At 37.9% G+C, this 23041-nt stretch overlaps 1 protein-coding gene across 7 annotated transcripts in view; it reads right to left on the bottom strand.

Annotated features, from left to right (window-relative positions):
* LOC137107790 (glutamate receptor 4) overlaps positions 1-15334 on the bottom strand; it is a 92195-nt gene extending 76861 nt beyond the window's left edge. For 2 of the 7 annotated variants that reach the window (XR_010912084.1, XM_067491780.1), the window contains exons 1-2: positions 14654-15331; positions 10949-11107 (exon numbers count right to left, since the gene is read on the bottom strand). Coding sequence is in view for 4 of the 7 variants with exons in the window: in XM_067491780.1 (XP_067347881.1) it covers positions 10949-11107; positions 14654-14744 (250 nt within the window). In the remaining 3 variants the exon portion in view is untranslated. Of the gene's footprint in view, positions 1-10948; positions 11108-14653 lie in introns of all 7 variants that reach the window. The other 5 variants (XR_010912083.1, XR_010912082.1, XM_067491779.1 and 2 more) reach the window with 5 other exon arrangements.
* Positions 15335-23041: the final 7707 nt, after the last annotated feature.

Below are 23041 nucleotides of genomic sequence, written 5' to 3' on the forward strand. Positions count from 1 at the left end.
ATAAAATGACCATATTAAAGTTAAAAAGTATTGAAAATTAAAGCATTAGCTCTTATTTCCCCTGAATCTTTTTAAACTTTATTATCTAATCAGTTTTATGGCTCTTTTTTATATTTTGTCAATAGATTTTTGGCTGGCTGGTTTTATTTGTGTTGCCTGACTGTGAATGTGTCTCAGATCTCTGTACAGAAAATAGAAAAAAGCTTTCCTAGTCTCATTGTGACTTGCAGACAAAATCAAATGTCAACAATAATGTAAGCTTAGCATCACAAACAAAAAAATAAAATCACAAGCTAAAGATCTTCACCGTTTGAAAAAAAAAAAAAACGTGAAGTATGTTGTTATCAACACCAAATTAAACATCCGGTTGCCACTGGTGCATTAAGCCTTCTTGTTATAATAACTGAACCTAAAGCTGCAGGTAAAAAAATAAAGCAGTCTAAATGGATTACGTTTGCTCTTTAACATCACACTCTTCTTTTCAATTCTGATTATTATGGACAGTGAAATATCAATATTTAACTGTCATTGTCTACCTTCAGAGCATTTACAAATGCTGGCTAACAAAAGTGAGACTGCTGAGTTATGTGTGACAGCTGACTATGAATGTGTAAATATGTCTGTGGAATAATTTAACACTGAAAATGACTAAGTCATGATGGCTTACTACAGCTGTTTGTCAAAGATAGGAACAGCTTTCAAGACAAATGACCGCTTTCTAAGGCAGGAATCAAACTTTTAAAGCAGAACAGATGCTGGGCACCTCCCAGTAGACTCCCACCTCCCCAGATGTGTATCACAGGTCTCAAAGTTAAAATGATTTTATTTTTTATATGTTAGTTGGATGATTTATTAAACTGTTATTTTCTAATTCTGATCTTGGTTTTGTTTTCAGTGTTCAAAGAGGAGTTTCAATGTTTTAATTGCTGATGAGACTATAATTCTGGCAGTGTGGTTATTGATCTGACAGCACCCCCGCCCAATCTTTATTGAGGAGGTTGTGCTAAAGGTGAAGGGTCATAGCTGGAGGTCAGGGGAAAGTCAGGTTAGGATCCATTTTCTCTCCGGGCCTTTCAGTGGGAGGTTGACCGTTTGACCTCAAATGACCAATAACTATCACCTGCCCAGTTTTGATAAATGGGGCCAGGCTAAATTCCACATATACACAGCTCTGTATCGTGCAGTACAGTTCAACAGTAAAATGTTTATTGCAGTATTTATTGAAGGCCTGCTGTGTTACACAAATGTACATTGCCTAAGTTTTAGCTTCTGTAGGTGGTTATGATAAACTACCAACTGAGTAAGTGTGCTGACATATCAGCTGAGAAAATATTTCATATGGGCATAAGCTTCCAAAACCAGTGTCCGTCAGTTTCTAATGAAAATATTAAATGATTCAATCACTTTACACTTGCAAACTGAATGCAATAATCAAAGAGGTCTAAAAACTTGCCACTGCCTTCTTTTTTTCTTTTAGTCTTTTTTCATGAAGGATTTTACAATTAAACACGGGCCACATTCCTTACATTCCGCCTGCTTGATGCACGTAGCAAAAGATTCTTTTGCAGCTTGAAATCTGAGGATCGCAGTGTTGCAGCCACTTCCTGTCATTTCAAAAATGTGACTCATGCGTGCAGTACGTATGAGTATGCGTGTGAGCTGTAACAGCATCCTCCAGCATGTGAGAACAACTCCCCTGGCCAGAGTGTGTTCCTGTTAAAAGCCATCCGTGAATTCACACAACTTATTCACTGTGATCTGAGAGCAGACCTACTGCTATTTCCCTCCCACTCCCCTCTCCGTCTCTGTCAATCTCTTAAAATATTCTGGGCGTCTCTGCTTTGCAAATCAACTCACTCCAATCCGTTAGCCTTTCATTAGCGTTAATGTTGCATGAACAATGTTAATATTAGCACCTAATATGGTTATTTGAAGGTCAACTGACTGCAGCTTTTGAGCCATGTAATGTGCCAATATCTTATACCTTCCACTGGGTTTTTTTATGTGGAAAAGAAATAAGAGTTTAAAGTTGGCGTCAGAACCTTGGAAAGGACATGGTAGAAGAAAAAACAAAAACAATTGCCAACAAATAAAGCTGGACGTCTGACAGCTCACCAGCGTGTAGGTGGATTCTTGTCAGATGGTTATAAAAATGTTGATCAGTTCTATAAAAACGTGAAATGTGTATAATAAATCAAACAGTATAATTTAAATTCTATCAAAGATAAACACCACCTACTAATTTCTCTGCTGGTAATAAAACATAAGGATTATGATGTGAGTGGTTGTGTCCATCTATAATCATTTTGCTTAACCAATCATTTTCAGGGAAATCTGGTTTAAATATATTTGCGTTTATTGAATTAACTCCTAAAGATGTTAGTGATCTTCCTTCTAGCTTTTTCTTTTTCACCAACACTGTAAGAAGTTACCTAAATATTTACCATGTGAGTCTTCAAAGGAAAAATCGTGAGGATTGTCTACACGTCTGACCTTTCGTTTAACACCATAAATAGGTGAAAATGTTCACTTGGACACAAGTACTACAATGCAAAGATCAATATGAACTTCTGTGAACACATTCCTGCTCCCAGAGGATTAACCATTAACACTGTAAACAGTAAAACACTGGGGGCCAGATGTATAAATTTCACAGTGAAGGAAAGTAGAAACACCTTAAACAGAAGTTTGCTTATTGATATCTATGCCAAATCCACTGCAACACTTAAGAAGCTTCACTCATTGTAACGCATCTGAAAAGTTTTTATCAGAAATGACTGTAGCAATGGTACCAGTGCTTTACATGTTACAGTAAACCACCAATCGCTTTCATGTCTCAATCTTATGCATTAAACATCTGAATGATGATTGATTATTGATTTATAGTGTTCACGTTTAAACAGACTTTACAAACTGGTCCAAACTGTTAAAAACACTGATGAGAAAACAATGGCTCTCAATGCAGTAAACTGAAAGTCAGAACAACATAATCTAATCAGAACAACATAGATTGAACAACCTGGATTGACATTACAGAGAAAAAATATATATTGATCTTGAATAAGGCCATTTGAGTCCAACCAATTCTGCTCATTTAGTGATAAAGTTTACTCAGTGCTGGATACTATGGCTTTATTTCCTTTTTTGCAAAATAACACATTCAAGATCAAATAAGAGCTCAAAGATGCTGCAATTTTAAGAGAAATCTCATTAACACAAAGTAACTGGCACTACTTCCTGTCCTAGTTTAGAGAAAATCCATTAGAACATCCTCATGTCCAAAAATAGATTCCTAATTGAGAAAGAAGGTGACGAGGCTGCTTCTTATCTCTGATGGCTTCTAAAAATCCAATAGTTCTCTTCACATGACAGATTAAATTCTGTACAGTCCTCCCATCAGTGTCCAACATGGCTTGCTGACACGTCAGCATTTTTCAGAGGATCATTTTCGAGGCTAATCGCTTCTAAAGAACGTAATAAAAACATAAATTAAAAGCTTCAGTACAAACATTTTGATGTTGCTCTCATGTTTTTCCTCTAGGGCTTTAACTGATGTTCAGTCTGTTTCTTTTCTTACTCCCTGGCTTTAAACATTATGAGGCATAACTGAAGCTGATGCTCTATGGATGTGTATCGATTTCATGAATAAAACAGCACCTGAAGGATCATTTTAACATTAAACTGTTGAGTGCAAGTTGTTTCCTCAGAGTTATTTCTGAACCTGTACGACCCTCCACTAACAAAAACACCTCAGGGAGCCCCTTACATAACCAGCACACAGATCAGGTGCAGGGTATTGGGGGGAGGGGGAAGGGGGGAGGGGGGTAAAGTGGCATGAAAACAGATAAATTGCATTACAAAATATAATATACACTTTAATATACACATTTAATTGGATCGTCAGTTCAGTAGAGTAATTCATACAATGGAGTATGTCAGTATGGATTCTTAAAACATATTTGTTTTTTACATGTTTACAATTAAAACTATGCATATGTATATACATTTTTAAAGTTATCTTTTTTTTTTAACAAAGCAAGTTGTTTCATGGTTGTCTCCATTAGGAAATTTAGAATTTCTGATACTGTCACATTAAACTTGAAAACTATACAGAATTATTTTGACGAAAATAAAAAGGTTAAAATCTTACAGGCCTCAGTGTTGTATATTGTTATGGGAAGAAAAGAGGACTGTGACTTTTCTCAACTGCAAAGTCAACTCTTTCGTTGGATGCCCTTGCATTTTGCCCACCGCGCAAACCATGATGCAGAGGGCACTTTTCTTAAAATGCCTTGACTAAATTTAGCACTGTGTGACTAATGCTGCACCGTCACACATTTCAGGCACAGGTTATAAACACTACATACACAGAGATGAATGAATAAATGTCATATTTTACATGACATGAGAACTAATCTATAGTTCTGAGCTACAGTTCTGCACATTATTGTGCTTACATTTTACCTTTTACTAGGCTAATGAATCGTCTCTTGTAAAAATCTCTTTTCCCCTTCACCTCCATTTCCTGTTACCCCCCACATCTCCTCATACATCCATCCTCCATCTTCCTTCCTGCTTCACCACATTAATCTCTTATTAGCAGCCCCCTCCTTCTGTTTCTCTCCATCCATTTTTCCTGACACCAGCCATTACACACACACACACGCACACACACAGAAACACACACACACACATATATTGCCTGTATATTTTCACCCACACTTCAGAAGAATCCTTGGACAAAAAAACGGGCATAGGCAGCCATTTAAAGGGCAGCAGTACAAAGCAGAAGAGCCCCTCTTCTGCTTCATCTGAATGGAGCCCATCGAGGGAGAGATAATAGACTTAAATAGGGCTAACATTCTGCACAGTCAAATTATTTGCGTTCATGCCCGCAGACACACACACATACACGCGCACACACACAGGCATGCCTAAAACACCAATGGGACAGATTTTCCCTACTCAAGGACAGACAAGAAAAGGCGTGTGTTCATGTGTGCGCAGCAGAGGAAATGCGGAGTCTGCTATACAGCAAGAGTGCATATAGGAGCACAAGCTGCCTGCTATCTGGATTTGGAGTGAGTCAGAGCGCCATGCTGAATATAAATGACTCAATGCAGATTAAGATGTCAGTGTTTCAGTGAAGGCAAAGGCAGGGGCAGCATGTAGGAGGTCAAATTAACCCCTTCAACACCCACACTCCATTTAAAACCTTTGTCTGGGTGCTTGGTTAGAAGGTTACCACGAAACTCACAACAAATGCCAGCTGAATGAACGAACTGCTCATGAAAAGGTAGCACACACACGCCACTGACAAGTCTGCAGGTGCTCAGAGGCATATTGATTAGTTTTCATTTTATCTATCTACACGATAGGGCATAGAGGCTAAATCTTCATTTCATTTCTATTTTCTTATGCTCGCTTTGTTCCTCGCTAACACACAGCTCTCCAAAATACTTTTTTCCATTACTCAGATATTTACCAATCCTAAGGCACTTTGCTACATGCTCAGCTTTATTTCTCAGTTCATCCTACTCATTTACAGATTGTCTTTCCAAAGTAATAAAAGAAGACATACAGAAAATGTAGAAAGACTATGTGTAGGAGTACACATGCTTTCGATAAATGGACTAATTCTTGGGGAGCACAGTTTTTTAGTCATTTTAAAATAAATAGATTCAAATATTATCCACATGTCCAAAGTTGACCATTAGCTGAAATGCTTCTTGGAGCACAGCATAATGTAGTTGTGCCTCAGAATTTTCATTTTCCAAAAACATCAATAAATACATGTCCAATAGGCAAAAACGAAAACTTGACATCAAATCTTTGCTTTTTAACCCTCAAAACACAGTAAAACTTTCAAATTGCACAACAACGGCAAGTGTTGTAATGAAACCCAGACAATAAAACCATCTGTTTTCAACAAACAGAAGTGATGGCCATAAATGTAAAAGCATGCCAGATGGGTTAGTCATTGATTAGCTCCTTCTGAATCTTGTACTTTAGCTCACTGTTCTTAATTATTCACCAAAATGTGAAGTGTTCCTTTAAGTAAAATCAGTGTGTGGAGTTTCACCGCAGTCTGAACATGTCACCATGAAAGCCTCCTTTTTAATTATTCCCTTCACGTGTACGCCTCATTTTTATTCAAGGTCAATGCGGAGAACCTGATTTAAAGAATTATCCTGCAAAGTATTTTTGAGTTAAATTCTCCTCAGTGAGGTGTACCTGCTGTATTGTACTAAAGGTAGATGGGTTATCCCAAGCACTTAAGCATTTAAGTGAGTGAATGAGTTACAGTACTTTGGTTTTCAGCCTATTTTCCAGCCTAATTTGTTTTCAGACATTTCACTGGTGATGTTGGTAACACCCTCCCGGACACCTGCATGTTCTCATTGACTTTCAGTCTGAACTGTCTGGATGTGGGCATATCTCACATCCAAGGCACAATAGGTTGAGAAGTCATTAAGGTTCAAGGAATCACAGACTCAAATAGAGTCGCTGGGACTTTACTGAACTTCAGCACATCAACAGCAGTGGCACCTTCAGTCAGGCAGGGATCCATGAAATCGTCGTCAAGCTGGCTCAGTGTTTCATAATAAACCAGGCAGTCTGTTTCTTTGGCATTTTACTTCCAGCCTTTCTACACATGTGAGAGACAGGAATTTTCTGTTTTAATACCAGTTTATAAAAAAAGCCCGGACAGACCCAAATCTGCACACAGTTTGCCTGTATGACTCATTTCAGCACAGGAAAAAAGAACATGTATTCACCATTTTAAGATGTCAGTGTCAGTGAAACCTAATGTAAGTGATGACACATTTGTAGATGACACAAAGTAACATTCCACTTCACTCCCCACAGCTGACGTTCCTCCGAGCCAGTCTGTAGCAACTGTGTCAATATTTTTTCACCTGCTGACCTTTCAAAATGCTGAAGTATGATGCAGCACTTCCCCAAACCTTTGTTAAATGTGGCAGTTCGTGTCTGAGACATATTTTGCTGACTCATAAATTAAACTCAACAACAAAGAGAGCAATAATAGGCCGATCATGTGACTTTAACCTTTGACTTGTATTATTAAGGTTTCTTCAGAGTCCGTCACCTAAAGATTTAAAACTTTAAAATGCACCTTGTTTAATTTCTTTAAAAAAGGTAAAAAAAAAAAATGAATTGTAATTTTAAAGCAATCTTTGCTAACAAAGTACAAATTGTGCAATATGAGTATTTACCAATGGAAACGGCGCCTGGTGATTTAGTAATTATTTACAACAGCTGGATGTTGCATGTACGATTTAATCAAAATAACAACATGGTTATTAAAATGAAGGAACTTCTTAGACAGAGCAGCACTGTGGCTCAAGCATGTATTTAATGGAGGATAATTGGTATTTTTGTTGACAGTGCATCACCAGCCACTTCCTCTAAAGCCACAGGGTCTAGAATTTTCTAAACGACATTGACAAATTTTATGTTTGAGTAAAATTTTGAAAAACACTGTGATAAGTGGTGGTGGATAATTCTACACATTGTCGCTCTTTCTTTAAGAAAGTGGGCAAACTGTGCAACAGATTAAGATTAAAACTAAACATTTATAGCTCTACATATTTAATGTGTTAATTCCTTAGTAAATCTTAAAATTCTACATTTAAAAAAATTATTTTATGCAAAACAAACAATCCTAAAAAGTCAATTTGCTTGCAGAAGCCCCGTTTTTCCCTCAGAGCTGAGCACAAAAAATAAAATTCTCATCCTTCAGGAAACACTGAACACATGACCACTGTGACACAGAGGCTGTCTCTGTCTTTACCATTGTCTCATTTGTTAATAGCAATTATACAGAGGTGTCATAATTAACTTGATACTGATAGGTTATGTAAAATGCCAACAGTAGGACCTATGAAAATCATGACAAGATAAATGCTTATGAGATGCTTTACATCTAATAATGAAGTTATTGTGTATCAAACAGAGGGTCTGGGTCTACAGATTGATTATCATTGACAATGGTAACATACAACAACATTTGTCCCCGTCTTCCCAACAATTAACTTCATCGGCCGTCTTGACAGTGGCGTACAGAGCAGCTGAATGGCCTAATCTCTCTTCACAAATTAGCTCTGTCTCTCATCTCCCCTTGCCAAATGTGTGCTATGCCCTCAAAAGTCACATGGTAATACCGCCTATTCATAACCGTTATCTCAGGGCCTTTGATAATGGAGTGAAAGAATGACTGAAAAAGGAAGAAAAGAACAAAGACAGTGGGAAATGTAAAACGGGGGCGGTGTGGTTCGATCTCAGATTCCCCACTGGCCCTAAGCTATCAAAGCCTTTGATTGGCTCATGTAATTCCTCTCTGATTTGACTCGGCAAATCAATGAGCTGCAGAGTCACTTCCTGTGACTGGACAGCAATTAGACCCGAAGTATAAAATCCCATTGTGTCTTCTGTTTCTAGAAAAAATAAAAAATATTGTTCACGGCCCATCTCGCCTTTACTACAGGACAACTGCTGCTCTCTTCTTACTGCCCCAATCACTGGGAGCTCTTCAAGCAGCCGCTTCCAGTCTCACTGCCTCAGTGAGTATTAACCCAGTGCCAAAGTGGTTTGAGGATGGTGTAACCCAACATGTAAACAACAGGCAAATGTGTTGTTATACAAATAAAACCCCAGTCTGTGGTTATATCAGAGCTATAATTGTGCAAACTGATAAGAGTTTTGGATGTATTGTAGGTCATACAATAGTGTTTAGTTGTATTTGGTTTTGGGGTTATTAAATGTTATTATTTATATGTTGTCTTTAAATAGGCAAACATTTTACCACATTTCACCAAACATTTCACCAAAAATTTTAAAAAGAAATCACATTCATAAATTTCATATTCAAAGATTCTTCCCACAGACTACTTTAAATATGTTGAAACTCTTGGCTGGATATGTATGTATACATATATATGTAGCTATCACCCTGCAATTACATAAATTGCTCATTTTCAATTCTTGTGCCAATAACCTACTTTTCAATTTTGTCCTGGCATTAATCATAGCCAGGCAGAAATCAATACAGTCTCATTCACTGCAATATAATCTAAGGTCATTATTGGCATAGCCTTTCAGAAACATGCATTTTAGACAAAAAAAGCTTTTGAGTTGATCTGTATTGTTTCAAGATTACCAATAATCTCACCAGGAGAATTCCATATATATACTATATATACTGTTACTCACAAAAAGGAACATTTTACCTTTAATTAATTAGGCTGGATTCACAGAGAGGCCGCCTCTATTTTTGAGAAATACCCTGATCCATTGACACAGTTACACACATCCACACCTGCACAGTACAACCACTGTCTGATCCGTGACCACTAAGGAGCTCCGGTGGAGCAGATGGGTTTGCACCACATGGGTGATGATGAGGGTGGAGACAGGTGCTGCGTTTTCACTTACACCTTGTGGATTTTTACACGGCCAGTCTGGGAAGTGAACCAGCTTGCTTTTTTAAGCCTTAGGGCCACCACTGCCCTCTTTACCCTAATGGTGGAGACATACATGCCTGTCAGGCAGGTCATTTAAATTAACGTAGAGTAATGTGGCTTGAAGGAAATACTAGAAGAAGTGGGACGAATCTACACTATACAATGTTTACACCATGCTGAGAGATAGAGAGAGAGAGAGAGAGAGACAGCAAAAGAAAGACAGAGAGACAAAGAGACAGACAGAGAGAGAGACAGACCTTAATGGAGTCATGGGGGGGATCTGTATATTTTTACATTCAGTGTGACTTATCTCTAGTTTTCACTATAAAAGGCTGCTCAGTTTATTTGCCAAATATGCTCCCTATCTAGCAACATTGCAAATAGGCAATAATACAGCTAGTTTAGTATTATTGACACTTATTTAGCAAAATGTGATTCTGAAAACCTCCGGTGAAGGTTAAGGGAAAATGTAAGGGGGAATTTCAACAATTACAAATTTATTGCTCACAGAATGAGAACATTGACTGAAATCTCTCTTTCTCTCTCTCTCTCTCTCTCTCTCTCTCTCTCTCTCTCTCTCTCTCACACACACACACACACACACACACACACACACACACACACACACACCTTCAATTACCAAACAAACATAACAGCACTTCATTCTCTGCTTAATTTAGCCATTGATTTTTCTAACACTAGATCACACCATAGATAGCAGAATATATCAGGCTGCAGTGTTTTATGGTGAACTCACCCTCTCCCACCACCCCCACACACCCCACACATACTTCTCAATGAAAGAGTGAGAAAGAAGAAAAGAAAGAAGATGTTTCCCCAGGGGTCACATAAAACCACTACTACTAGGAGCTCCATCCATTGCAGTGTGTGATACTGTTGTTTGTGTATTTAGGTATGTGTGTAAAGCTGCTGTCCCCTTTAGCATGTGTCTTTGTTCAGATCAGATGTGAACAAGCGAACACTCGAACATTATCACACAAACGCACAAAAACGTGTGCATTTAAGCTGCATATGCAAAGACATACACATACACAAAGACAGCAGCATTGCTGAGTCTTAACGCATGTATTTAATTTCTTTCAGACAATCAAATGAATAGATACCAATCTCTTATTTAAACATGAAGTACAGCTACTTACTGTACTTCTGCTTGTTTCATCTATAAACAAAGATATGAAAATATGTAAACCTGAAAGTTTGTGGTCTCAGTGTGTGACTATATCCTTCATATTACAACTATATATTAAATTATACCTTAAACCTCTTGAAAATTGAGTAATTAATACTGATTGCATTAATTGCAAAATCTCAGTTATAGTATGTGACTGTAATACAAGTCCTGTTGAAAACCATACAAGAAGACTTAACTTACTTTTTGATTTTCTGTTATACAAACCAAAACGAGTTCATAAATACAACAAGAAGACATGAGAGTGACTCACAGGCGTTGGTGACAGCGAAGCTGTTGGCCGTCTCAATGTTGTCCACATGAGGCACCAGGTTGAACGGGGCTTCCGAGGCATTTGGGCTGGTGTTGTGCAGGAAGATTGCCAAACGAAAGGCCGTGTACTCCTGATCAGTGTTTCTGATGAACAGACCACCTGAACAGAGAGGGGAGAACCACAGGGCTGATGAAGAGCATGTGGAAACAAGCAGCACACTCACATGTTTAAAATCTAATGCGGACAGTTTCTGCATCATCTGAAAATGTAAAGACTTTAAATCTCCATAAATTAATGTTTTGACTTTTAAAAAGGCATTTGTTTCACGCTTTTTCTATTAGTAACACATACACATTAACTGACCCAAAGTCATCGCCCACTTAGGAAAAATGTGTTCTTTATAGGATACTAGAAGATAATTGTGGTGAGAATGTAGCACAATAGCAATATCTGTGGGGGTTGGATTTTAGACACAGTCAAAGTCAACTATTCCTTCCCTGCTGAGGGCCACCTGGAGCCTATTTAATGCCCCCGATTGGAGAAGCAGAAGTCCACCAATATGGCAAACACATCCTCCAAATTAGGAATGAAATAAGGCATTTATTTCTAACTTAAAAAAAACACCCACCTTATAACTCAAAACCACATGGGTTATGAAAAAATGGAAGATGAAACTTACAGTTATATTTGATCACAGATCTGCCACTGCTACGGTTCAAATACTTTTAAACTACCTTGTTAAGGATTCACTCTGACCCAATATTGTCAGGTTAGTTGAAGTGCGAGTTGAAAAGACCGATGATCAAAGTCACTCTGTGCTGACCATGAATCTATCTACCACATTTTTGTGTCGAGCTGCTGTCAAGACATTTCACCAAATATGTGAAAACCTGCCCAAAAGTAGATGGCTAAGGTTACCAAAAATAGAGAAACTGAAAAATTTAGTTTTGGTTGAAAAAAGTTGAAAAAATGTTGTTTTTATGAGTGAAAGAAGAACCATTTAGTCGAGGTTAGTCGAGGTTAAGTCTTATCTAACCCCATATTTCTGGTCAGGTATGAGTTTTGAAAGCAGTTCGCAAAAGTTTGTAATGCTTTTACAGACTGTTTGAGGCAGTGGTGAGGGAAGAATCCCTATCACATCATAGGTGGACGCACCTGATTGGGCAATTTATAAAATGTAAAAATAAAGGCCAATATCATATTTCAGCCTTTACGTTACAAACTCATAACTCTTTAAACATCTCTAGGCACATATAGGGTATAGTCCACTTAACATGTAAATCACATTTTTTTCAAAAAGAATGCAAGCAAAAAGAGATATTCTTGCATTTCATAAAGAGTTTTGAAGACAAACAGCTCCCATAATAGGGATCATTTATGACTTTGCTCATGGGTTCTTTTTTTCTTTCTCTTGTTTTAAAATCTTGTCCCCACACAAACTTTTTGACTAAGCTGTTAATACTTCTGCAAATGTCAGTGATGTTTAAGGTTAGAAGCAGTTTGTTTCACATTTCAAATCTTACTTAAGGCAATATTTCTTGGGATGAGACTGTTTAAATGTCATTTTACAGCAAAATGCCAGTGTGTTATATTTATGGCTGACCTCTTTAAAAGGCAAACTTCAGAATATTTTATTTATGAAGTCCAGTCGTACAAATCCTGTGCATGGAAGTGTTTTGGTCTTTATATAATTTGCATTTTTTGTGGTTTCACGTCACATTGACTCAAACAATAGGAGGAGGTGTCAGTTCCTGATTTCCCCCAAAAAAGTAGCGGATAAGAGGAGGAGGATAAGATAAAAGATTTTCACTTATTCATCTGATTTTCTCCTCTGCTACTATAGATGTACTGTAACAGAAACTAAGGCCACAAATGCCATATGGTTTGTCAGAAACAAGGCCGTTTTGTCTCTTGTTTCTGACCTTATTACCACCTTATGTAACATATCTGACTTTTGTATTCACATCTGCTATTATATAGTATGTTCTCAATCATCTAAATTCTTCCCGTGTTGTGAACAAATCCCTATATGCAATTTAGAAGGGTGGAGCTGTTTAATTTATGAATGATGATGCAGGAAATGCTCAAGGGACCACCAAGAAGTCAAGTGACAAATCTGAAGAGTACTTTGAATTGGTAGGCTACTTTTTAAGTAGCCTTGCTAACTAGGCTAACAGAACCAGTGAGGAAGCTTGCTAACACTCTCTAGACAAGCCCGGTTGGACACATGAGCCTTGTCTCACATATCAAATTGAACACTTGAGAATCGGTGGAAGTGATGCTGCTCTTCTTTCCTGTCCTTTTATTTCCATTTCACATGTGTATTCACCACTGGTCAGTCCATATTGCAATGCATCCTGCATGTTCTTAACATGCACTGTGCCCTGTTTTCCCTTATCCAAATATTCAGAAAAATATATAATGTTAAATCACAGTTTAAATGGGGTGTGAGTGTGTGCTGACAGAGCTGATACCAGTACCAGTTTAACCTTAAGGAATAACCTCTGAAGGGGCACGGCCTAAGAAGAGTTCACATCCACACATCCAGGCTACTGGTAGGATCTCACTGAATTTATCAGTGGCTTTTATTGTCCACTTGTATCTGTGATACATGCATTCAAATTCACCGCTTAATAGGCCAAGTGCTGATTTTTCTGTTATTTGGAACAGAAAAGAGTTGACTAGAGAGAGGTCTGTCCTCTCTAAAGGATGATAGCTCTGGAGATAAATTCTGATGGGGGAGGAAACAGTAGCAGGGTTTTACACTTTTACACTGGCTCTGAACAGACCATAGTTAAAGGGGTGCTGTTCTGTAACAGACTCACCTCTGACCTCCCTGTAGGGGCAAGGAATTGGAGTATCACATCGATATAAAAGGACAAGGAGAATCATTGGAACAGCTTGTCATTTTTCATCAGCCACACTGATTCTGATGTGCCTCAACTCTGCTACTAAAGCAGGGATGCAGTGGAGGATAAACCCACAAAATTGTCGGTTTGAGCAAATGTTTAATTCTAGAAATATGGATTTAACATCTTCTTTGGGCACAAGAAATTCATGAGATTTCATAATTGTTTTACAAGAAAAGTAATAACTCATATTTTGGGGAGGCTCCAACAACTGGAGATCACAGTTTGCCCTTCTTTCCATACCTGCTTGTAAATCATCCAAGTCTATCCACCTGCTACAGCAGTAAAATGAAAAACCATGAATCTATCACATTTAGTTCCTCCTGTGACAAAGCTGTTAAATGGAAAAATATGTTTAATAAAAAAAAAAGTGTGACTGGGGAAACAGCAAGGCCTCTGGGAGCTTGGTAGAGGTTTAATGCAGGACCGGGGTCTGTGAGAGTGTTAACAGTAGTCAATGCACAGCCAGGCTGCATAGGGAGCACACACACACACGCACACGCACACACACACCTCTGATCTGCTGCAGTGGCAGAGCGCACTCTCTAGCCTTGGGATCAAAAGCGCATTGGATGTGTGTTAAACATGCACAATATCAACAGAGGAATGAAGCCTCTCTGTGATATTTCATGGAAGAGAGATTTTTAAAAAGACTGCAGAAGAAATCAACAATTTCCACTTTGAGTAGTGCTGAGGTGTTAAATGGCAGGACAGCGGCAGCAGCAGACAGGACGTCCACAGATCCATTCACATGAATCATTTTCTGGGAAGAATCAACATTAAGGCTCCCACTTACCGATCTGAACGCTGCTTGGGAAAGCACCCATTGTCAGTCCCCAAAAGCCAGAGAATATCAACAGAAACCAGTGGCGAGAAGAAATCCTCATTTTGTTTCGGTTATAAACTGGTGAGAGACATCAAGGCAGGTTTAATTAACACCCACGGGGCAAAAGCAACATCACAGGGTGAAAGACAATCAGATTTAAAAAGAAAAATGAATTCCCGTTAAATATCCATGTCTCTTCTGGATGCCTTTTCTTGGATTTCCCCCCGCAGTGCCACTCGCTTGTACCGTTAAACTGCGTCCGTCCGTCGCTGGAGATTTTGCGCACAACACCACCAAGATGAGATGAGGGGAGGGGGGGTGGGGGGATCAGCCAGCGGCGGGCAGTGTGTCTGGATGCGGCTCAACTCACATCCCAGCAAGAACACACATGCGCTTTTTACCCGACCGGGGCAGGCAGGAGGGGCTCAGCCAGTCCGCTCAGCACCGAGCCGCGGAAAAGTCCCCGCAGCTTATTTAACGCCAAAACTTGCAGAACGGCTGATACAAATACACATACAGATGAGTGACAAATGCTGAATGTTCTTGGGTCCTGTCCTCTCAGTCCCCTGCTCAAAACATCTGCATACAGCCTTTAAGGTGCAGTTAAAAATGCACTAATTCCTTCAGTCAGTAGGATTATAGGACCGAATCCATCAGTCAGTGGAGTCTGGTTTCTTCTGTTCTGCTAGACTTCAGTTTCATTAAAATGGCTTCATTGGCTATTTAGTCCAGTTTTCATTACAGTGACAGGGTGATTGTGTAATTTAGCTCCAAATAATATGTAAAGGGGCCACGACCAGAGTTAAAAAAAAGTAAAAACCAAAAAGCTCTGAATTTTAGGTTTACTTTTCATTAAAAAAAAGTTTAGAGGACACAGTCCTTTGAAGAACAGGAGCAGCATTTACATTTCTAACTCTTCATACAAGAGGACAAAAGGGTTCTATGGTGGCCATGAGGGCTCAAGACACTGCAAAAACACAGAAAACAAACACAAACTCAAAAAGAGATAGACCCAACTTTAAATGCTCCGGAGAAATATTTCCATTGTTGATGGTAAACACATTTCCCTAATTAGCTTGTGTTTTGCATATCATACCAATTTGGATATCAGGACCAGCATAATGAAGTACTGTAGTAAAAGCTCAAGCTCACCAAACTTAAAACCATCCGACTGAGTGAAAGGTGTCTTCGAACTGAAGTTCCTCTAATTGCCTCTAGGTCAAAAAAACTACACTGTAAGAAATGTCTGCGAAACAATGGAATATTGCTGTAAAATCATGACATCAACAAAATAAAATAGAAAACACTAATGCAATGGTTAATTTGAAGTCAAATTTGTAGTAGCGAACCAGCTGTTAATTTTTAAGTAAATATATGTTAAAATAGTCATATTTCATTGTATAATTGACAGAATATTGTACCTTAAACTCCCAAAAATTGTAATATAAAAATCATTTCAGTACAGTTAAAATTACAACAAAATGGTGTTAATGTAAGGATTTTTGTTAATTCTTTACATAAAAAAACCTGCATTACATTTTACAAAATCATACAATTTACTTTACAGATAACAATAATAAAAATTACAGTAGAATTAGGTAATTATAGATTGCATTACATAGTCTTTAAGATAAGAAATATTATACTTCCAAAAAATGGAACTCATAAGTAATTGTTATTAATACATTTTGAAACATTTGACGGTCACGTTGGGCACAATGGTTAGCACGGTGGTGGAGTGGTTGGTGCTGCCACCTCACAGCTAGAAGGTTGTCCCACAGTGCACCAGAATCCAGTGTTTGACATGCGCTTTAACATAACACACAGCAAGTATGTGTGTGACTGTATGTAGCATTTTCTTTTTTGTAACAAGACAAACTGCAAACAAACTATAGCAGCTAGCTCAGTTGGTAAGGCAGTCGTCCACAGACCACAGGGTCAGTGGTTCGACCCTATGTGTTGAAGTGTCCTTGGCAAGAAACTGAACCCCAAGTTAGGGTCAACCCTGTTAGGTCAGGTGAGCACCTTGCATGACAGCCACCGCCATCAGTGTGTGAGTGTGTGTGTGACGGGGTGAATGAGAAGCAAGACTGTAAAGCGCTTTGAATAAAAATAGCCATTTAACTACCCTAAGTTGTTTCCCCTAACCATAACGCAGTGTTGTGTGTTGTGTTAAGTCACTGTCGTGGTGTAAAATAAGCAACTGTTGCATGATAATCTTACTGTAGGAATTTGTAGTTTTTACAGCTTGGTGATGTTAATACAGCAGATAAGGGCCATTTGATTTACAGATTTAAAATGTACAATTTCTGTAGAATTTCAAAAGTTTTAAACTGTAAATTTTTTTACAGTGTAGTAAAGCAAAACCATGGTGGATACACCAGCCACATTTTCTGCTCCCTTGAAACCCTTTTGGCTGTTTTTGGTCACTATTTTAATTAATTGTATCTCTATTGGTCACACTATTTAAATTTTGACTACATTAAATTGCAGCACATACTTTACATGACATACATTTTCACAGTAACAGTTAGAAAATAATTGATTTAAACTGCAGTAATACACCTGCAGTGTTATTCTTTTTCAGCTGATGGTTTCGTGAATGTAAGCTTTGTTTTTTGATGAAACATAATAATTTTATATGGCAGTATTACTTCAATTCGACTACAGATGTTTAGGTAAAATAAAGTCACGTGATGACACTGGAGCCAGTCTCATTCACACAGGAGTTCTAATGTGTTGTTTCTCTTGTCATAAGGCCTATTTCTTTCTTTTACAGCATTGTTCAGACAAAGCTAGATGTAAGTCATCACCTTGAGCTGTGACAAACCGATTAACTCAGAAATTAATTGGCAGATTTATGGATAGGAAAATTATTAGGAACAGCCCTGGTTGCCAAGGTCAAGAATAAACTTCCATGCTCGTGTTATTTTGTGTTTCTACCTAAGCTGTATTCCTGTCTGCAAAGGTCTGATCTCCCTTCAGAGATCAATAAATGTTCATTTCTTTTATACCCTTTGAGACAATGCTGCGGACATTTTGAGAAACTAAATTTGATTCTACTCATCAGTCTGCCAATATGTTATCATAAAGTCAGTGCTAATGGAATTTGGCTGCACACATTCCGTGTAGGACAATCTGTGAATATTATCACAATACAGCAGTTATAGATGAAGTTTACTTCTTTGAGCTTTGTTGCTATGAAGTAGAAAGTGTCCCTCACTATGTATCTGATCTGCTAAGGCAGTTAGTCCTCCATGGTCCTCACTCGCATCCTAATTGCAGTTCTCAAAATTTGTATCATATGTACTGTACATCTTCTTGAAAGTTGTTTTCTCTTAGTTTGCGGTTGTACAATAAAACATACCAGATGAAAGATTCAGTTAGTCCATGTCCAATGGATATTAAACATCTGCAAAGACTGCACATTTGTAGTTTTAATTATCATGAGGTCACTTAAAAACAAACCCTATCAAACCACACATCAGAGAAATCAATGAAGAAGCAACTGGCTTCTCTTTTCTGGTTCCTGGCAGTGTGTGTGTTAATTTTGTTGCTGTAATAAAGCAAAAGCAGCTGGTTAGCTTTTCACTTTAAAGAAGTTAATATAAACAAATACAGTAAAGAGTTTGTGGCTGAAGAATAAAACGAAAAGGGCTTCACGTTGTTGTGGAGCTGTCCGTGGTACTAAATGCTTCTGTCGATTAGAGTGCAGGAAATACACTTGACTGGATTTGGGTTTTATTTCCTAAAGTCAGAAACACAGTCTAAATAAAAGGAATAGTTCAACAGTATGTCAAGTGAGATATAAGGTTTATGTCTGTGACTTTTGTAAGACGCTGAAGTCACACGTCCAAAGCTCACCAGCTAACAGATTTTATGTAGCTGAAAGACCAGACAAACAGAAGAATAAAGAGGAGTAATTTAGGCCAGTGTTGTTGAAAACACTATACTCATCCTTCTAGCACGTTTATGCAGCATGTCTGGCTACAGTGCTGGATGGAACACTTTATATCCACTTCTTCATGTTGATAAAACAGAACTTTTGATTAGGTCCTAGAAGTAATTCCCTCTTAGCCTGAATTGAAATTGAACATCCCGTCTTCTTCAGTTGCCAGATTTATGCTAGTGCAGAGTGGTAATGAAGTCGCTGCTGGAGATATTGAAGGTCTTCAAAAACAGAATAAATATAATGAAAATTCAAGCTGACAACATATTCTGTCTGCTAAGGTCTTTACATGATAAGTTTCATGCTATATGTAAAATTATTATTTAATGAGAAACACAAAGGTTTGGTTTGGAAGACAATGGACACTGACATGTCCAAAAATGAAAGTTTCGCATGCAAACTGATCAACAATAAAACACTGTACAGACACAGCGAGTATCTGTTTTTAAATCACACTGCGATTGTCTTGGCTCATTCAACCAGCTTTGTGATAAATGTCTTAACGTCACAAGCTCTTCCATTTTTCATTATACTTCACTGCAATCTCTTTTCAGTTCTCTTGGCATTTTCAATTTATTAAGGTGCAGTTTTTCTAGCACAAAAGACTGAAGAGGCATAAAGTCAGCAGGGCCAGAAGGTGGGTGGATTGGTAAACAAGGTTTTTGATAATGATACCTGAGGCTGTTGATCATTTTTGTCTTAACATGCAGTGTGAACTGAGGGTGTGACATGTCCATTTAATTTAATTTGTTTCAGAGATATGCTAAAAATAAATTGACTGTGATAGCAAAGGTTTTTATACCTTTTAAAGGAGAGATTTCAGTTTTTGATTTAGAACCCCAATAAAAAAAAAAAAAGTTAGGAGGATGAGTAAAACTTAATTAAAAACAGAATGCAATGATTTGTAAATCTCATCAACCCATTTTTATTCACAATAGAACATAAACAAAATATCAGATGATGAAACTGAGGCATTTTACCATTTCATGAAAAACATTAGTAATCACTGTCTGTTAACACAGTTCGCTGTGCAATCCAGAAATTTAAGTTAAAGCTGTATCATGCAAAGAAGAAGCCAAATGTGAACACGATGTAGAAATGCCACCGTGTTCTCTGGGCCAACGCTCATTTAAAATGTTCTGAGGCTAAAAGGAAAACTGTTCTGTGGTCAGATGAATCAAAAGCCACGGGGGCTCGCACGCCGGCCTCCCACGTTGCTTTTGTTTGTTTTTTGTCACAACCCCCCCTACACCTAATTTGCCATGCATGCACTCACCGACTAACACATCTAATGATTTTTCTAATTCATTCTTTGTAAATATTTTTGCTATAAGCTGTTGAGTAAAAGATTTGTTTTGAAATGTTACTTGTTGTCTCTCCCATTTATTTGTCCTTGCTTGAGCTGGTCATGAAAGCTAACATTGTGAGCTGGGACTACAGATCATCTCAGATAACACTGAGCTGTGTATCTTAACTGTGAGGAAGCTGAGCATCCACAGTGGAGAGACTGTGTAATAGCTCTAAATGACACAGCATGTTAAAACTAGACGTAACACTGCTGCTACTCTACTTCACACTCTGTTCCCATTGGAGGAGGGTCGGAATCTGATGACTTTATGAATTAGGTGTGTGTGTGTGTGTGTGTGTGTGTCTATGTGTGTGTGTGATGGATTGCTGCCATAACTCTGGAGTGGAACAGATGGGGAGCCTGCAGTTGGTTTTTCCTGCTCACATTAGGGGTGACAGAGAGTGTTGTTCAACCGCTGTTAGGGAATCCCAAAGACACAATGCTGTTATTTGTGTGTGTGTGTGTGTGTGTGTCTCTGTGTGTGTGCGTGTGTGTGTGTTTATAAAAAATCAAATTTAGAGCTCAATAGAATACATGAATGAAGACTGAAAAGGCTAATAAATACTTAAGCCAAAGCCACAAGTAGAGAGCAGGTCAGGATAAACAGAGATACTATCTAAAATCTTAAATACATGAAGTACTAAACAAAGTATCTTTGTTAGGTGAATATGTACAACAACAGTAATGATTAATAGTTCCATGAAATTCATTTTCAAAATGTATTCACTTCTGTACTTTGAGGCATTTTCAGCTGCTTTGACCAAATTTACTAACAATTTGTGTCTGGGGATGAATGTAAAAAGCCATTAGTCTGGTATGGACTCATTAAGCTAAATCACTGCCACTAGCTGTCCCTGCTGTCAGCCTTGAGAGTTCTGTTTCCTAAGATTTGTTGTTTCATCAGCTGCTTTTATTTTTCTCTTTATTTGTAAGTAATCCATTTTGTCATGTATGCAGACTTGGTCACTCTTCGTATGACATCACGTCACACGGCCATAGTAATTACTACATCTGCTACATGTCAACTAACCGCAAAACATATCAATAATATGCACCTTCTGGCTTACTGGTACGTGTAGTTTGCAATAATGAAGTAAAATTATGGGCGTGATGACAGCCGATAATGGCCATTTAATGCGGTGTTGACATTCAAAATCACTACGCGAATATTAGTCACAGCTAATATAAACTAACCAGCACGCTGGGGTCACCAAGGACATATCTGTGGGCAAGTGTAGGAAACATTTTATTTTATGTTACATAAATCCAGCTAAATGGTTTTTCATCACAAAAAAAAAAAAAATAAATTACTTTGTGACTACTTGAATAAGCCTTCAAGGTAAGAAAAATATTTTATGTCTTCACAAAACATTTCCAGCTATTTACAGTATTTAGTGTCTTTGCGACACTAAGCCTGTGTTGGTTGCCAAAAAAAACAAACATTTTCATGTACTGTCTTAAGGTTTTCTGCAGGGCATTCAGCCTGTCACTGAAACTCTAACATTCTATTGATTGCTGTATGTTTAGTTTGCGTTGATAACAAATTGGTGCATCCCAGCCAGGTGTACTAATTTCCCAGAGGGTGTGTAAAGTAAGTCAGGGGATAAAAATGTAATTTGGTTAAAACACTGGACAATCAGTTACAATATACATTGACCTACAAGGACCCACTGGCATGCCGAACCTCTTACTGCTCATCAAGGACACACTGACAGCACGTCAGTCAACCAGATGTCTATAAAACACTGACTGACTGTCATGGTTTTGCTTCTGACCATTAACTCAGTCAGGCATTTATTCTCATAATCTATAAAAACAGCATTATTCTTAAAGTATTTGACACACGCTTTTTTCAACCAATACATTCCGTCAACAAGACTGATAAACCATTTTTGTGCAAGGTTGCTTTGCCTATTCCATTTAGGAATTCCCGCAATGGACATTGACTAAGTTAAAAAAAAGGGCAAAAGAAAAAAGCCTCCCTTAATGGAAGCTTGACAAGGATAAAACAATCTCAAACTGTTGTGGTTTTAAACATTAACAAAACCTTTCTTCTTTTACGCTTTTAAACTTCCAGCAGCTCAAAACCCAAAGATATTCTGTTTACAGTCATGCATTCTGATGTGACTTAATTAAAGCAGCAAATCTTCTCATTTCATAGCCGGAACTAGACATTACTGCTTAAAAATTAGTTTGTGTTTGTGTTTAATTTTCGGTCTATTAACTGATCTTTTCATCCCTTAAACTTGAGAATAATTTTTTACAAATGACTGTGGGAATAGTAGTTTAGTTCTTTAAGAGTAAGTTCCTTCTGTACACATATTTTTTGCTACTTCCATAGTTCTTGTTCAAATAATTATTTTTTTCTGTTTTCTGAGGATATCAACTGTAGCTTTGTCTTTAAGAGCACTCTAGGCTTTGAATTGAGATCATCTTTACAAATTCACTGAGTAGTTCTTCTTCTTACCTTCCAAACAACCAATCAGCACAGCACTCAGACACCATGTTTGTCTCATCCATTGTCCTGCTATCAAGCTTTATGTAACACGTCAGCTGTGCAGGTGCATTGTGCTTATTAAGCAGTATTGTTGCAAAGGGACCATCTTCCTTCAGCTAAGCAGCAGAAAAAAGCTCAAATATCAATACGCTCTCAGAAACATGAATAAGCACTCTGCTTTTAATCTTTCAAGTGGTTTACACAGGAGGTGTACATTAACTTGTCTTAATGGTGCCAATTCAGACAAAAACATTTTATAGCATGTGGTTATTTTTCTTACAACTGAACATATACTCTTAATATTTCTATAAAAACTTTGGCGGATACTATCCGCAAGAGGTACATGGGATTCAAAACTATAAGCAGTGTACTCCCGCAGGCTGGACAGCAAGCACAGAAATCAATTAGTTCTATACAGAGAATATATTATTACACTGCAGTAGGAACAGTGCGGCTATATTAGCTCCATTTGTAGGTTTCTTTAGTGTCACGCTGACAGGCTTCCTATAGCCACCAGCCATCTCTTTCTGTGTAGGCCAAGTGGAACCCATTGCAATAGCACTC

This window comes from Channa argus, chromosome 22 (genome assembly GCF_033026475.1).
Source record: "Channa argus isolate prfri chromosome 22, Channa argus male v1.0, whole genome shotgun sequence".
NCBI classification, from domain to species: Eukaryota; Metazoa; Chordata; class Actinopteri; order Anabantiformes; family Channidae; genus Channa; species Channa argus.